This window comes from Lactuca saligna, chromosome 8 (genome assembly GCF_052625555.1).
Source record: "Lactuca saligna cultivar CGN05327 chromosome 8, ASM5262555v1, whole genome shotgun sequence".
Taxonomy (NCBI): Eukaryota; Viridiplantae; Streptophyta; class Magnoliopsida; order Asterales; family Asteraceae; genus Lactuca; species Lactuca saligna.
The window spans coordinates 41,578,795-41,596,193 of record NC_136424.1 but is presented as its reverse complement, the minus strand read 5'-3'; the positions used below and the strand labels follow the sequence as shown (position 1 = coordinate 41,596,193).

At 30.7% G+C, this 17,399-nt stretch overlaps 1 protein-coding gene and 1 long non-coding RNA gene across 2 annotated transcripts; both read left to right on the top strand.

Annotated features, from left to right (window-relative positions):
- Positions 1 to 2,105: 2,105 nt before the first annotated feature.
- On the top strand, positions 2,106 to 2,475 carry LOC145011299 (uncharacterized). Its single transcript, XR_013664078.1, has 2 exons — positions 2,106 to 2,327; positions 2,420 to 2,475. It is a non-coding gene; the product is annotated as an uncharacterized LOC145011299 (long non-coding RNA).
- Positions 2,476 to 3,491: 1,016 nt separating this feature from the next.
- LOC145011298 (S-adenosylmethionine decarboxylase proenzyme-like) lies at positions 3,492 to 4,887 on the top strand. The gene has a single exon (XM_078969999.1). The coding sequence runs from the start codon at positions 3,631 to 3,633 to the stop codon at positions 4,726 to 4,728; it is 1,098 nt and encodes a 365-aa protein (XP_078826125.1). The 5' UTR covers positions 3,492 to 3,630; the 3' UTR covers positions 4,729 to 4,887.
- Positions 4,888 to 17,399: the final 12,512 nt, after the last annotated feature.

Here is a 17,399-nt window from a genome sequence, read left to right as displayed (position 1 = left end):
AGGTTTGGTTCCATTGGATCGATAGTTAGAGATTAATGTTCCTATATGTTAGATTTTAGGTTTGGTTCCATTTGATCGATAGTTAGTAAGAGCATCTCTAGTGGGAGCTTTTTTATAGCTTATTACTATGCACTTTTTTTCTTAGACCATTTATTATCATTAGAATAGATAACTTTTTGCTTTTATATTTTGAGCACTTAATATATATTAAGTGGTCAATTTACTTTCACAACTAATACATTTTACCCCTTATACATTAATCATATTTCAATTTACCTCTTTAATTTTAATTTTGTTTTAAATATTTTTTATTGAGAAAATGACAAAAATAGCCAATTATACTAATTTCATTACAAAAATAGCTAAAAAAAATCGAAATTGCAAAAATAGCCCTCAATTTCGCAGATGGAATTGCCCCATCTGCGAAATGACCATTCCATCTGCGAATGTACAAGCTGCTAAAGCACAACTGTGCTTTAGCAGCTTGTACATTCGCAAGTGTTTTTTTTTCTGTATATATATTGAAAATGTAGGGTAAAATCGTAGATGGAATAGCCCCATCTGCGATTTACTCTCATTCCATCTGCGAAATTGTGATTTTTTTTTGTTTTTTTAGTTTGACTATGAAATCAATTGGTTTGACTACGAAATCATGTTGCTATATGAAAAGTTTTTTTAGTTTGACTATGAAATCAATCAGGTTGTACTTTACCGAAATACTGAGGAAAACTTTTTATATAGCAACATGATTTCGTAGTCAAACCAATTGATTGATTTCATAATCAAACTATAAAAAAAAAAAAAAATCACAATTTCGCAGATGGAATGAGAGTAAATCGAAAATGGGGCTATTCCATCTGCGATTTTACCCTATACTTTCAATATATATACAGAAAAAAAACACCTGCGAATGTACAACCTGCTAAAGCACAGTTGTGCTTTAGTAGCTTGTACATTCGCAGATGGAATGGTCATTTCGCTGATGAGTCAATTCCATCTGCGAAATTGAAGGTTATTTTTGCAATTTCGATTTTTTTTGGCTATTTTTGTAATGTAATTAGTATAATTGGCTATTTTTATCATTTTCTCTTTTTTATTTCTTTACTCATTAATTATTTCTATTAACTATTTAATAACATCTTATTTATTATTATAACTTTTATGACGATAATATATTATTTTTAATGTTTTTAAAATATTATTTGTGTTTAAAATAGACTAATTAAATGAGGAAGTTTTATAAAACATTTTAGAAAGATGGGGTAAGTTAGTTAAATTTATGAAAAAAAAACTATGTAAATAAGTTTAACCATTGAAGCATTCATTTATTTAGAGTTCAAAATTAAAAAAATATGATTTATCAAGTTATAACTAACTTAACCATCCAAGATGGGCTAATACTATCCACACTACAGGATTCTTGGTCATGTTGTCTCGTTTTCAAACATGCTAACACTTACACCTTTATGCATTTGTTCCTCACAATTATTATAAGGTGTCATAATGATATTGATATCATTTCAATCTTATCACTCATTACTTGTCCAAGACCCATTATGTTCAAATTACATTGTTAGTAATATTTTTTCATAGCTTCTTGATAGTTAATACATATGTACAATATACACTATAATACTCTCAACATATTCTTCATATGAAAAATGTTTTTTCAAAGCTTCTTGATGGTTAATAGTTTATAGATAAAAAAAAGGAGGAAAGCTTCTTTCCGGAAATAATTATTTTATATTTATTTAATATTCGAAAAGCAAAAACTCTTTATTTCAATATTTTCAAAAAGTAGAAAACTCTTTATTTCAATATTCTAAATTGTACAACATAATAATGAAAACATAACAAATTTGTTAGCTCTTTTAAAAACAAATAATAACGAAAACTAAACATTTATTAACGTTTAGAGATAACGATTACACACATAAAAAATATATATAAATGAATTAATGTCATTAGATTATATTCATCAAATAATGCAATTAAAATTAAAATTTTGTAATAAAACAAAACAACAATTAATTAAAAATTAAAACTAAATCATATTTCCTCTCGTTAGCTGTCATCCGTGAAAATATTCCAAACTCGTGGCTGTGACGCTATACACCACAGAGAAGTCTCTAGGTAACTGCACCCGATGGCATATTCGTAATATTTTTCAAAACTAGTGGCTGATAACAATCTCAAACTCTTATATATACCTTCATATCTCTGCCGTCTATCAACATTACGTTCACGATAACCCTAAAAATCAAAGGAAAGAACACGCCTCTTCTTTGATATTCATCGTCGATCGTTTTATTCTTTTCTTCATCAAGGTAAGCGTGTTGTTTTGATTCTCTTTCTTGTTCTTGGTTTGAGATTCGCGTTTTGTGTTCTTTTCATTGATGTTTTAAGGGTTTTACTGCAGATCGGAGATTTGAATTTTCGTTCAAGAGGAGTCGTACAACAACAAAATATATATTGTAAGTTCAAACCTCTCTCGTTTTAGATCGTAGTTGTTTGATCTTGTCTGTGTTTATATGAATGTATATACATAAGCACTCGTGTACGCATGTCTAGGGTTTTCAATTTCGTTATGATTTATCAGAAGTTTTTGAGGCTTGATTTAGAATCCTTTTTGTAACAGACGAAGAAACTTTCTCTTTAGATCTTAAATATAGTTTTGTTTGTTAACCCTTTTACACGTTTTTTGGTTTTATCATTAGCTCAACCGATTCGAATGATTGCTCTGGGTCTTTTACTTTTCTTTTTTTGCTTTATTTGTTAATAATTGTGTTCTTGTTTGAACTTTGAAGTTCCTTTACTTTTAAATATTACTGTTCAATTAAACAAATAAAACAAGTTGATTAGCTGTCGATTGGTGTGTTTAACGTTACTCTCTTTTAAATCTGACAAGTAAAACAAATTCGGCTTTTATGATTCTTTTAGCCTGTAGCCATACTCTCAACAAATTAGATCATGAATGTGAACTCCAAAAGATTAAACGCTGATTTATGTTCTTATAAACTTTGACACGATAATGAACTACAAAACATTAATCGTTGATTTTAACTTTTTTTTTTTGTAGAATGTAACATCATAATCTTGCTTTTGTCATTATTCGTTCATTCAACCATTCTTTTCATTTGTCATCATCTTTCCATATAAACCACTACTTTTAAACATCTTTCTTTGTTGGTTTAACTGATCTTTCAACATCGTTTGATTTACAGGACAAAACTGAATGTTCTAATGGAAACCAAAGGTGGGAAAAAGTCTAGTAGTAGTAGTAGTAGTAAAGCGTTTTATGAAGCTCCCCTAGGATACAGCATTGAAGACGTTCGCCCAAACGGAGGAATCAAGAAATTCAGATCTGCTGCTTACTCCAACGTAAGCACAATACCCAATTCCATTCCTTCCTTCATGATTCCATTCTTTCTATCAATGAATATGATACTAATCATTTTCTTTTTTCTTTTTACAGTGCGCTCGCAAACCATCCTGATATTCCCTAAATCGCTTTCCCCTTCACGTCACTTGACGTGCTTTTAATTTTACTGCTTTCAAATTAGTTTAGAATTAGTAAAAAAACCCTCTTCCCTTTTCTTCTTTTCTCATCTTTCTCATCTTCTTGCTCAAATGGCGCAACAAGTTTCTGCAATCGGTTTTGAAGGTTACGAAAAAAGACTCGAACTAACATTCTTCGAGCCCAGCATCTTTTCCGACCCGAATGGTCAAGGTCTTCGGGTCCTCTCCAAGACCCAAATCGACGAAATTTTAACCCCAGCTGAATGCACAATCGTGTCTTCTCTCTCCAACGACCACGTTGACTCTTACGTTCTCTCGGAATCGAGTCTTTTCATTTTCCCATACAAACTCGTAATCAAAACATGTGGGACCACCAAGCTTTTGTTGTCGATTCCAGCTATTCTGAAGCTAGCGGCGACACTCTCTCTCACTGTCCGATCAGTGAGATATACACGTGGCAGTTTTATATTCCCCGGAGCTCAATCTTTCCCACATAGAAGCTTCACCGAAGAAGTTTCAGTTCTCGATTCCCATTTTGAGAAACTCGGGTTATCAAGCAAAGCTTATGCAATGGGTGCTTTTGACAAGCCTAACAAGTGGTACGTTTATTCCGCTTTTGCCAATTCCGATTCCGGAGTTGCTGATTCTGATTCCGGTGACGTGTACACGCTCGAGATGTGCATGACGACTCTAGACCGTGAAAAAGCTTCTGTTTTTTACAAAACCGAGTGGAGTTCTGCGGAAACAATGACGAACGATTCCGGTATCCGTTCGATTCTCCCAAACTCTGGAATCTGCGACTTTGAATTCGACCCGTGTGGGTACTCCATGAATGGAATTGAGGATTCTGCTGTTTCTACTATTCATGTGACTCCAGAAGATGGGTTTAGTTACGCGAGCTTTGAGGCTGTTGGGTATGACTTGAAGGAGGTTGGATTGGAAAGCCTTGTGAGAAGGGTGTTGGATTGTTTTGAGCCGGGTGAGTTTTCGGTTGCTGTTGGTGGTGGAATTGGAAACGGAATTGGAAGCGGAATTGAGATTGAAGGGTATGGAGTGGAAGAAAAAAGTTATGAAGAAATTGGTGGTGGAGAATCGATTGTGTATCTGAAGTTTGTGAAGGAAGGTGGGAGCTGCTGTGGGTCTCCGAGGTCTGTGTTGAAAAGCGGAGGGTGGAAAGAGAAGGAGAATGAAGAAAAGGAGTATGAGTAGGTTTAAATAAGATATATTTAATTAAATAAATGCCATGTTGTTATAAACATGGTTTTGTTATGGATTTTTTTTTTTTTTGGTTTTGTGTTTACGTTTGGTGTTATGACTATTTGGTATTATCAAAGATGATATAGATGCTGTGCATCATTTGGTTTTTAATTTGGTTGCTATTTAGTATTTTTCTGTTGATTTTTTTTTTGTTTTTGATGGAAGAATGTTTGATGCTTTCATTCAACTTGAAATTTTAGTTGAATGTAAATACTAAATACATGTTAAAAGATTATCAACGTCAGAAGTTTTTTTTAATCAATATAAGTATTTAAGTACTTTAAATTGTTTCTTTCAGAAGAATATTGAAATAAGATTGTTCAAAAAGTTATTGGAAAACCTATTTTTATCTGTAAAATTAAAAATAATGTTTTTTTTGTTATATAAATGTTGGAAATATTGAAATCCTGTCAATTTCTCTACCCCATTATAAATATCACTACTATGAACAGCATAAATATTCTATATTTCTATTGTCTCATTTCATTAGATTGAGTCAATTTGATACGTCTTATTAATTTTGGAGAATGATACAATAAGTAGTATTCGCAAGTGGTCAAAAGTTCTATGTAAGTTGAATAAAAGCGATTTATTTGACGAGTGTAGTCATAAAGTGATAAAGACCAGGTTTATGTCACGGCTTTTATTAAAACATATCATACTTCTTACTTCTTTTATTCATTATCCTAAAGTTTTATTATTATGCATTGATAAAAGCATGTATCATTTGATTTTAATTTGTTATAATGTGTCCTTTTTATTGTTTTTATAATGATGGTAAATCTCACACGAGTTATAACACAATATATCGCAAACCATGTGAACAAACAAACGATATCTATAGAAGAGAGAATTGGCCACCAAAGAGTTAGAGAACTTAAAAGCTCTAAAAGTAAAACATGTGAAAACTCATTTGAAATGTTTTTCATATATTTCACATATGTGGGTCGATTTTATTATGAATTTGCATAGTGAGCGCCACCTCTCATGTCAACTTCAAGACATGTTAAATTGGAACCATATTTATGATGAACAAGCTAGTTACAGAAAAACATTATATTGAACAAAATAGCAATGGTTGGATTTTGTAAAAAAGATTTAACCTTTCATATTGAATACTAACCATATCTATTTTGTGGATGATACACTAATGTCTTTAGCTAACCACATTTTGTAGTAGAACATGACAAAGACGTGTCACATACATCGTATCTAAACATATGTTGATTCGTACATTTATCTTCATTTTAGTTGTAAACAATCTCATTTTTATTAGACTTTTAAAGAACTTAGTCATATCGCTCTCTGATGTGACCTCACATCTAACTCACATAGATTGACCAATCTAAAACAATCTTTTGTATTCCACTATGTAAAATATCAATTTATTAAGAATAAATATTCATCCACAAATCATCATTTGGAAGACACAAAAATGAATATTATAGGAGCGATAAGACATTTATGTTTGTTACTTTGAATCTTTCCCAACAAGTTTTCCTATTAAACCTACACAACAAGATCTCCAACGTTGTTATGTTAGGTTTCCGCTAGGTAGCAGCTCATGTGTTTGCTTTAAGATTATTTCCCTCGATGTAATATTATTTGCTCTCTATTATTGCCTTTTGTCAAAGGATTTAGGGATGTTATTCGGTCCAAAAATTGATCGAACCGAACCGGAATTAAAAAGAAAACCATAAACTAAGAATCGAAAACTATAAACGATTACCACTATTCGGTTCCAACCAGTTCGGTTCTAGTTGCGGTTTGGTTATACTAAGAAAATGTGTTATCTAAAAAGGTGTTCGGAAACGAAACCGGACCAGAACCGAAAAAACTTAAAATCGAATAAAACCAATTTATAGAACTGTGAACCGAACCGAATAACTTAATTGGTCCTTCTTCGGTTCCGATTCCAGTCCAAATCCGGTTTTTGTTCGATTTTTCGGTCCAAACGCTCAACCATGTTTTCCTATCACTTTATATAGTTGTTGGAAATGATTTTATTTTCAATAAGTCTCTTATTGTATTATGTTTACTCTTGAGTCCTAACTTGTCTCAACTTGCTATTGTATAGTATTTAATTACGTGCTCTAGTAAGAGAATGCATTCTATCATAATGTATACAAATGACAATGATATGTTTAGGCCATAAATGAGTATCTTCTTAGAAAGATTTTAAGCCACTCTAACTTACTTAGTAACTTTATCTGAAACTATAAATTCTTCTTTCATTATAGAACGATTTTTCATAATTTGCTTTAATTATGATTTCTAAGAGGTAGTTGCTTCTTCACCAAGTGTAAATACATAACCACTTATGGACTTACCCTTAAAAGTATTGGAAAACTAGTTTACATAATAATATCCCTCTAGGTCACAATGACACCTCATGTAATGCAACCCAGTTCCCATTATCAAATGAAAAGTGTAACATCAGCTACTCACACATTCTCTATATCAAATGAAAAGTGTAACATTTTATTGGTTTGGTTTATAACACCCCAATCGGTTCCCATTATAAGCATAGCCCACATATAAACATATAATGACAGAGATATTTTTATATTTGACATAAACATATCTATCATACTCATTTATTCTAAAACAATTAGATAAAAGTGTTATCAGATTTTTTATGTCATTGCTTTGGAGGACATAATCATTACATATCTAATACTTACGACAACAATATACAATCATGAAACTTTAAGCCACAAATCTCAACAATTTGGCTGTAAATTGTACATACATAAATCTTGAGGTATGTTAAAATAATTTTTTTTATTTAAATCTTTAGAAACTAAGATATATTTGGAAATAATAATCTTGTTATATAGCAATAGAAAAATGTAACTTATTGAGGAAAATAAGAATAATAATACAAGTGGTGGTGAAGAAAAAGAACAATTAATGAAACAATTGAGAAGGAAAATTGGAGAAGGGATATGATGGCCACCATGGTCTAATGGACAACAGGTAAGGTGGGATCCCAATAAATGTCGTAATGGATTGGAACAAGTGACGAGGCTACATATGAACAAGGTAGGTCACTTGACCGATCTTATATATTTTTTTATTTATTATAATAGCTTATATATAATTAAAATGGTGTGACCTATCTTAATCATTTTAATTGAACTATCTTAATTTTTTTTTTTGGTAAAGAGAGAGTATAAATCATATTTTAGGACATCATATTTTATATTTTAATAGCCCAAATTTTTTGAAGGTATAATACAATATGTATAGTCCAATAAACAAAAGCATGAATTGCTTGATGGTTCTTGGTTTACGAGAATTGATTATGCTGACAAGTCCTAGCATTAGTATGAGTTCGTTGACCGCGTAAGGGTGATCCATCTTGATGACGAATTCCACGATAACAACTTAGAGAGGCTTTTCACCCACATGCGGGTCATCCTTCTCTAACCGATTCGCTAGCCTCTCAAATCCCATTTTTGAATCGGGGTGAAGACGATGGAATTCCCCACTTTCTAATGCAATACGACAAAGCTTAGGGAGTCAGCTTGATATGATGTCACGAAAAACGGCTGCTCATTTCGTATTTTAAAGAAAGTCCAGACAGGCAAGCATTTGTCAAAGCCCAGAAAGCCACCAACCATCAAAGCGTTAACCGTATCCTAACCTGATTCAGAAACAGAATGTGACGGAGGCCTAGTTGTAAGAACAAATCCTCGCTTCGTAGCCAGCCGGTACGAACTAAATTAAAAAATATAAAAGAAACAAACGTGAATCAACATCACGTTTCACAACACATGCTTGGCGTATCGGTCCTTCAAAACCGTTGATCAAATTGTGCCTATTTGGTGTCATATATTGAAACAAATAATTCTTAGAAAATATATAATAATGATATAATTGTCAAAATATATCAATATATAAGATATCGTCGGGTATAATTGTAAGAAATTTAAATCATTTTTTTCTTATACGACCCTACCCGATCCGGAACTACAAGTCGTATTTTTTGATATTTTTCATTTTCTATCGATATCATTTAAATAGTGAACCGTATGATTTTACTTTCTAGACTCGTCACTAATTGGAACCCATAAAAAAGATAATAATAATAATAATTATTATTATTATTATTTTGGGATAAGTTTGTGTTTCAATAGATGCATTTGTAATTTTATAACAACTGAACTATTATATTTATTAAAAATATTATACAATAACAAAATTTGATGGTATGAATTATTATGCTTTCTGATTAATATTTTTGCTATAGAAATACAGATATAATCTTAAGAAATATGGTGGTCAAATACTTAAGATATACACATAGAAATATAAAATAAAAAAACTTCTAACAAAATTACAAAAATTAAGTATTCTAAAAGTTTAACAAACTAATTAATATTGTAATTTATGAAAAGAAAAAAATGGAGAACGAGAAATTGAATAAAACATTATTCTAAACGAGTACATTACACCAATAGTCCCTATGGTTTGAGATAATTTGCATGTTTGGTCTTTAATTTATTTTTTAATTCGTAAAGTTCTTATTATTTGTTATTGTTGTGCATTTGGTCTCTGTCTTATCTAAAAATACTATTATGCTATTGATTTTTTAATTTATTTAAATAAACACACCTCAACCTCACTTGTATCTTACATTACATTACCTTACATACCCCATCTTATTTAATTAAATTAAAAAATTAATGATAAAATAGTCGTTTTGGGTAAGACAACGACCAAACATGCAATAAAAACAAACTATAAAAACCTTCCGAGTTAAAAAATAAGTTAGAGACCAAACATATAAATTATCTCAAACCATAAAAACCATTCTTGTAATTTACTCTTTTTAATATTTTTAAAATAATATATACGATTTATGTACTTTGCGCTTGCAAAGAAGACAAGATTGGAGCAATCCATCCGAGATCTGTTTTTGTCTTGTTTCCCTTTAATTCCATATAATGTAACTGTAAAAATATTTGTTTAGTTAAAAATAATATATGTATGTTTATTAAAAAAAGTAATATTAAGAATTGGCAATGTTTGTTTGTAAGAAAATAAAAATTCGTATAATAATACGCATTAAAATAATGCAAATTCAACATTTTTTTAAATTTACATTGATAAACTAAAAATATATATGAATTCCGTACTTATTCAGTTATTCTCGCATAATAATATTGTTGGCATCATTTCTGTATAATTTCAATCATATTATATAACGCTTAATGGCTAACTCGTTATAAGTGGACTAAAAAGTTGCGAAAAAAAGGTTCTTTTATTTAAATACATGATTAAAATTTTAAAAAATATAAAAATATACAAAAGGTAAAAGACAAAAAAGGAAAAGGGACGGAAAGCGGGTTAAAAATTTGGCATTTTAGGCCGATTGTCGTCTAGTTGGTGAAAACGTGAAGCTAGCTAAGCAACCACATATCTTTGAATGATCGAACATATTCTAATGTATTTTTATTTGGAAAACCTTGTTCGATCTTTATCTTTTTGGTGAATTACATAAATGCCCCTTGTGATATTCAAAAGTTCACACTTTGAGTCCAACCTTTAAGAACTTGATCCGATCTTTTTAAAATTTCATTTTGTTGCACAACTGGTCCTCCGTTAAATCTACCTATTCAATTGTCATATTTTTAGAAATGAACATTTTGACCTCAATCCAAATTCATAACACTACAAACCATAGAGACCAAGTCCATATATTCTTTAAACTAAACATACATTTAGATCCCCAATTAGGTACCTAGAACATATCCCTCATCCTACACCCATATGTCTCCATCAGTACCCATAATCATTTATGTCTACCTCTACCATCCCTGCTACCCATGAACACTACTCCCACTTCCTCATTCGCCTTCACTACCTCCACCCCCTCAACCTCCATCAAAATCGTCAAAACCTATATCCATTCTCTTTCTCTTTCTCTCCGTCTCCCACTTTCCCCCTCTATCTCTAACCAAAATCTTTAATCCATCATCGATTTTCATCCATATTCATCTCATTGGTAAGACACCTCCCTTCCCTCATTATCGTTACTCGTCTTCGACTACATCTTATAGTTGTACCCTTTGCCTTTCGTGCTCAAGTTTTTGCTCAAATCTTCTTCCCATTCGTGAAGCCTTTCACCAAAACCATTATCTCATTCTAAGTCCTCTCCCTTATCTATTGTTGTTCCCTCAAAGTCATCATGATCTTTAATTAAATCAAATCTTTTATATACCACATGATCGTTATTATTAAATTCTGTTTAATAAAGTATTTTTTATTTTTATTATTTCTTTTTGAAAAAAATATTTTTTAACCGATATTCATTGTGGCTTATGCCTTTATGCAAAATAAAATTACTAATTTTCCATTTACATATATTTCTATATATATATTTTTGTCATTTATATTAGAAAATCCCTTTATATTAATATATGTTTTTGTAATTATTAAACTAAAAGGGCCCACAAACCGTTTTTAGCGTTTATTAGGCTATTCAGTATACTCATTACTCCAAAGACGTAATGATAATGTGACATCCTCTCGAGGCCTTACACACAACCCATACGACTTAGTGAACGCTTTGTACAACTTCCCAAAACAAATGAAAATATTATTGGGCTTGTTTATTGTTAGATTAAATAATAAACAAAATCGTTGAGATTTAATCAAGTTTAGCTCAAAAGATGTTCAAGCCCAAAACGGTAAATAAATTGAAAATTATTTTTTATTGATTTTGTTATAAATATAAAGGTGATCAAAGATGGTGGATTAACGTATGATAGTCAAATAACTTTACAAAAAAATAGAAAAAAAAAAACACACCAGAAGAAGAGATTAAGAAAGAAGACATCGAAAAAGAGTTAAAGATAATCACACACACACACAGAGAGAGAGAGAGAGAAATTTTGGATATTTTGGAACCACTAATAAATGCATATAAATAATGTTATCATTAATTTTATATTATTATGGTAATTATATAAAATTGTTGATGGACCGATTTTATTAATAAATAAAGATATACACTTACCATGTTTATCTTGTGGGTTGAGTTCCCGGTTTGACTCAAGATCTCCTGAATCCCTAATATCTCTTACATTCGGTTATATCTCCATCTATATAAATACGTGATGAAAAGCAGATTTACCATATACGAAAATACATACAATAAATTGTTTTAGGGTTTGCTGTGAGATTTAGAGAGGATTCTTGAGATCAACTGGAAAACCAAACCCTAGTTCTTCAGATCCGAATATCATAATGAAATCAGGTATGTAATCATTCTTTCACGTTTAAAGTTTTCTTTTGACAGATTCGAGATTAAAGATCTATAGTTATGCTTCCGCGTTTTATGTTTTGGTTATGAAAATAACCAATAAGTAAGAGTCATCAAATGAGTATGAGAGTTGGAAAAGAGAGAAAGGAAACGTTAGGTGCGGATTGATAGCGATGACATCGCCAAACGATGATTATAGGTCGCTATAAATGGGCCAATGTGGTTGTTATGTCTAAAACATCACCAATTTTCACTTGTATTGTTCATTTAGACATATTTTAACGTTCCTAACCCCAAGTTAAAGTCTTGAATGAAATTGTAAATGTATGCTTGAATTAGTGTTGGATTCTTGAAAGATCACTTGAAATTAGCTTGTAAAATTCATATAATCTAGTGTTAGTGGATAACTAGTTAAATATGTCACATAATTTATATTTTTCCTCTTTTGGTAAAGATGAAAACAAAATGAAATTGTTATGCTTATTTGAAAGATAATGATCGTTGAAATTGGGATGCGTTGTAAACTCCAACATTTAATGGAAAGAAAAAGATTGGGATTGTAATATAAATGTGAAAATGAAATGGTAATTAGAATATGCTTATTAGCTTATGTTTTGTAAGATGACAAAGCCTATTTAATATTGATTTTTGTTAATGCAAGAAAGGATGGAAGTTGAACGATGTCAAAGTACAAATATAATAAATGCAGAGTGACACAAATCATCAAGTAACTTGTTAAGTACCATATTGAGAATGAAGCATCAAAAATGGACGATTGGTATTACAAAAATAGTAGTTTGGAAAGTTTTACAAGGTATTAGATTGCATAACAATCAAAGTAGAATAACTACTTGAAAGACTTAATAAAAAGGGAAGTTAAATAATCCAACATAATTTATTGGTTATTTGAAGATAATATATATATATATATATATATATATATATATATATATATATATATATATATATATATATATATATATATATATATATATATATTCTTCGAAATGGGCCATTCTAGAGACTATGTCAGAATAGGAGGATCTGATGCAATCCATTCAACGCATTTCGGAATACCCATTCGTACATATTCCAAAGCACAAAGTACACAACGTTATTAAAAACTTTATTTTGGAATATCTACATATTTCGGACTAAAGAACCAAACAAGATATGACTGATGATTATGCTGATTTGGTAGTTTTATGAACAAGTTCTTCACTCATTGGTGCTTGTCGAGTCCAATAAAATAAATAATCTTATATCTTGTACACTAAAATAGTGTATAGTGGTAAACTGATCGTATCCAAAAAGATTGGTTCAATTTGTTGTTTCTATGAAAATCTTGTTATACAAATACTTGTAAAACTAAATTAAAAATAAAAATGGAGGGTTTTTGATCTTTTGAAGTGTTTAAAAGGAAACAAGAGTTAAACTAAGATTTAAAAAGACAATCAAACAAAAGCAAGAGTTTAGTGTAAAATCAATGAAAGAAATATGATCAACTTAAGGTTTCCTCACTTGAATATTTAATGAACATATCATTAGAATCCAATGTGTTATACTTGTTTTAAATCTCTAATTTGGCTATAGTAATCCAAGAAGCTTGAGATTACCTAGACTTTTCTTAATTGTTAAAATTGTTAGAGAAGTTCATAACATATTTCCTTAGTTAAAGTCGCAATTTCCATTAAGCATGTAGTTAGTGAGAATTAACTAGCATTAAGAACCAAAAAGTCACCAAATCCAAGAGGAGTCAAATGTTTTCACTACCATGTTGGAGAAAATGTTTTTGTGATTGTGTGAAATGAAAACTAACACAAGAATCACTTGTTGCTTGCTAATTTGAGGATCCATTACTTAATCAAGAAATTAACCAACTAATCACTACAAATACATTTAAACTCATGAATAAAAACATACAAGTAACAAGAAGATGTTAAAACATAAAATATTCTCATAAAGATTCAAGAAGAAGTTCACGAAGTTCTTCGACATTCAACTAAATATTCAAATGATTTCACCAAAGTCAACCAAGATTAGTTTAGCCTAGCATGGCTAAACTCAAGAAAACAAAGTAAAAGTTAAAAGTACCAAACATTTAGCAAGAATCAAGAGCAAAGAGATGAAGTTTTTTATGTTCTTCAAATGCTCTAAGACCTCCCAAATCTCCAGAGAATTGACCAAAATTCGGATGTTTAAAAGTATTCAAAAGATGAACACCAACCTTCCTCAAATAACACTCAAGATGGAATTCTAAAAATGCCCCCGCGCGTCTGTGCGTGGGTTGCGCAATTGTGCGCGGGTGCCTCCTGATGTGGTCTAATTTGAGTTTTGGGCCTCTAAAGCTTAGCCCATTGGCCTAGATCGAGTCCAATCGGCCCATAGCCCATTTTCTTCAAGTTTTCTTTAATTAAGCCCGATTTGGCTGCTCCAAATCACCCATAGCTTACGTATTCGTCCGATTAATAATCTCCACATGCACAAATATTCTTCCATTTTCTTGCAAGTTTAAAGCTCATCTTCTCCAAGCCTTGAAATAATCAACAATCCCATGATTTGCATCATCTCCATTGATCTTCTAGCCCATGAATTTTCATTGTCCTCTAAGTCCATTTGCTTCCCAAAGATCCTACTCCGTTAGTCTCCTTAAAATATGAAATTATGCTCATGAAACTAGAAAGTCCCCGAAATAGTCATAAAATAAAAAAGGGTAAATGACACAAAAAATACTATTTTTACACAGAAATTCGATTTTGACACGGTTTTTTTTTTTTTTTTTTTTTTTTGTGTCAATTTTGATACTGTGTTTTCCAATTTGTTACAATTCTGACCACTTGACCGGTTAATCAGGTTACGTGCTGACGTGGCATGATGACATGTCAGTTTTGATGATGTGGCATGCTGACGTATCAAAATTGATTTTTTTCCCCACAAAAAACACTAAGTTTTCACTTTTTTTCGATTTTGACACTAAGTTTAATTTTTTATTTCAATTTTGACACTATGTTTTTTTTGTTCCAATCGAACATCATTTATCAAATTTTGTTCAATTTTGTCTATTTTTCATTTGAAACCATATAAATATATATTTTTATTAATTTTAAACCGTATAAACATATTTTTTTCGTTTAAAAACCACATTTTTATTTAGATACAAAGTGTTTTTTTTTCTTACATTCAAAGCATTAGTTATATCATGAGAATCAAACTAACAATAAGCTTCTAATAAGATGTAAAAATTTGATGGGTTGCAAACTTGATATCCGAGTTTTGATTGACTATACGCCTCCAAACCTCCAAACATATTTTAAAGTTGCATATTTAATATAAAATACAATTTTTATATAACTAATACATATTTATATATAAAAATATGGTTTGAGTGTAAAAAAATTGTATTTGTATAAAACTATGGTATTTAAATGAAAAAAAACATATTTATACGGTTTAAATGTATTAAAAAAATATTTATATGGTTTCAAATAGAAAATTGTTAATATTGAACAAAATTAGAAAAAATGATGTTCGATTTGGAACAAAAAAACATAGTGTCAAAGTTGAATGAAAAAATTAAACTTAGTGTCAAAATCGGAAAAAATAAAAACTTAGTGTTTTCTGTGAGAAAAAAAAATTCAATTTTGACACGTCAGCATATCATGTCAGCATGCCACGTCATCAAAACTGACACGTCATCATGTAACATGGTTAGCCGGTCAAGTGGTCAGAATTATAACAAATTGGAAAACACAGTGTCAAAATTGACACAAAAAAAAACACGGTGTCAAAATCAAATTTCTGTGTAAAAAGTGTGTTTTTTGTGCTATTTACCCAAACAAGGAAAATATAAATGAAGATTAACTAAATTATGAATGAAAAATGTTAAAATAAACTATAAAAAGAAGTAAATAAAATGAAACTATAAAATCACCCCAAGCTTGAACCTTACTTGTCCTTAAGTAAGACAAGACTAAAATGACTTGGGATGAACTATCCTAAAAAAAAGAATGGACATAAACATGGAACTTGATCACAGTTAGTCAATATGGTCAGAATTGATCATGTTATTATCCCAAGTATTTTTCTTCAGATGACATTGGAACCATAAACTACAACCAAAACAACTCCTATAGGTCAGTAAGGAGGGATGGCCAGTCATAGCCCTAATGGAACATGCATACAGTGAAGAACCACTGTAGTAGGGTGAAATCAGATGGATAGGCTCGTATGGAGCTCTTCTTTAAGTCTACACTCTAATCACGAAAGTTGCATAATCTCACGTATGACGACTTCTCTAATGTGTGATTGATTTTCGTCGCTCCGACGCCGTTATTGGAATCAGTTCACTTAGTGTTGACCTGAACCTCCCGTAGTATCCGACTCGACATACTCCCTAACATCACCAATTTGCGAAAAACAACTCAATCTATATACAATAAAACATACATATGTAAATGAATATCAATCGTCGGGTGACCAAAATATAAGAAAACTTGTTCAATAATTGAACCAGTCACCCATCTAAAATAATCACACCTTAGAATTCCTTGTTAGAGCTTCTCTTTTCTTATTTGAAAGTGTTTATTATTATTATTATTATTTTATTGTTAGTTTTTATTCATGCTTGAAGGCAACGTTGTAACATATCAAAATTTTTACCAAGAAAATTTTGACTCGAGACTTGATTTCCAAAATTATGTAAGTGGAATTGAAACACAATAATCGGAATGGTCTAAGTTGTGAAAACGATCAATATGTGGAGCATAAAGTTGTAGGCTCCTTTTCAAACTTGTGATTTTCAAAATATAATGAAAATGTCTAAATGTAGACTAAAAGATTTTTTTAAAACCTAAGAAAATCGTAAACAAATATGGTGATGTAAAGAGACCAGATATGGATTTCACTCGGGGACAAGCATCGGTGTTTCATCCTAACGATTCAAACATGATCAAGTGTGATGCTCTTAGCGGCCTGGACCACAGAGTAAAAACATCCATTGCTATAATATACCCTATAGCTGTTCGTATTGCATGCCTAATTCTTCATGAAAACTACTTGATCATGATCACTTACCCCTTTAAGCTTCAGCAGTTAATCTCAAGTATGAAGTCCCAAACTGTAGCCTAATGGTCCTGGTTTGATGTGTGAGATAACAACTAGATCCTAAACCAATAATAATACAATAACCATGAACGTGTTCCATGGTATCCAATGGGTGAGAATAATCAGACAACAAAAATAAATGTTTGCTAATGTCCTAAGTTAAATGTTATGCAAAAAAATGAAAAGAAGAAAAGAAGAAAATAAAGTATTTTTTGGAATTAAAAAAATGAAAGTAAATTAGCTAAAG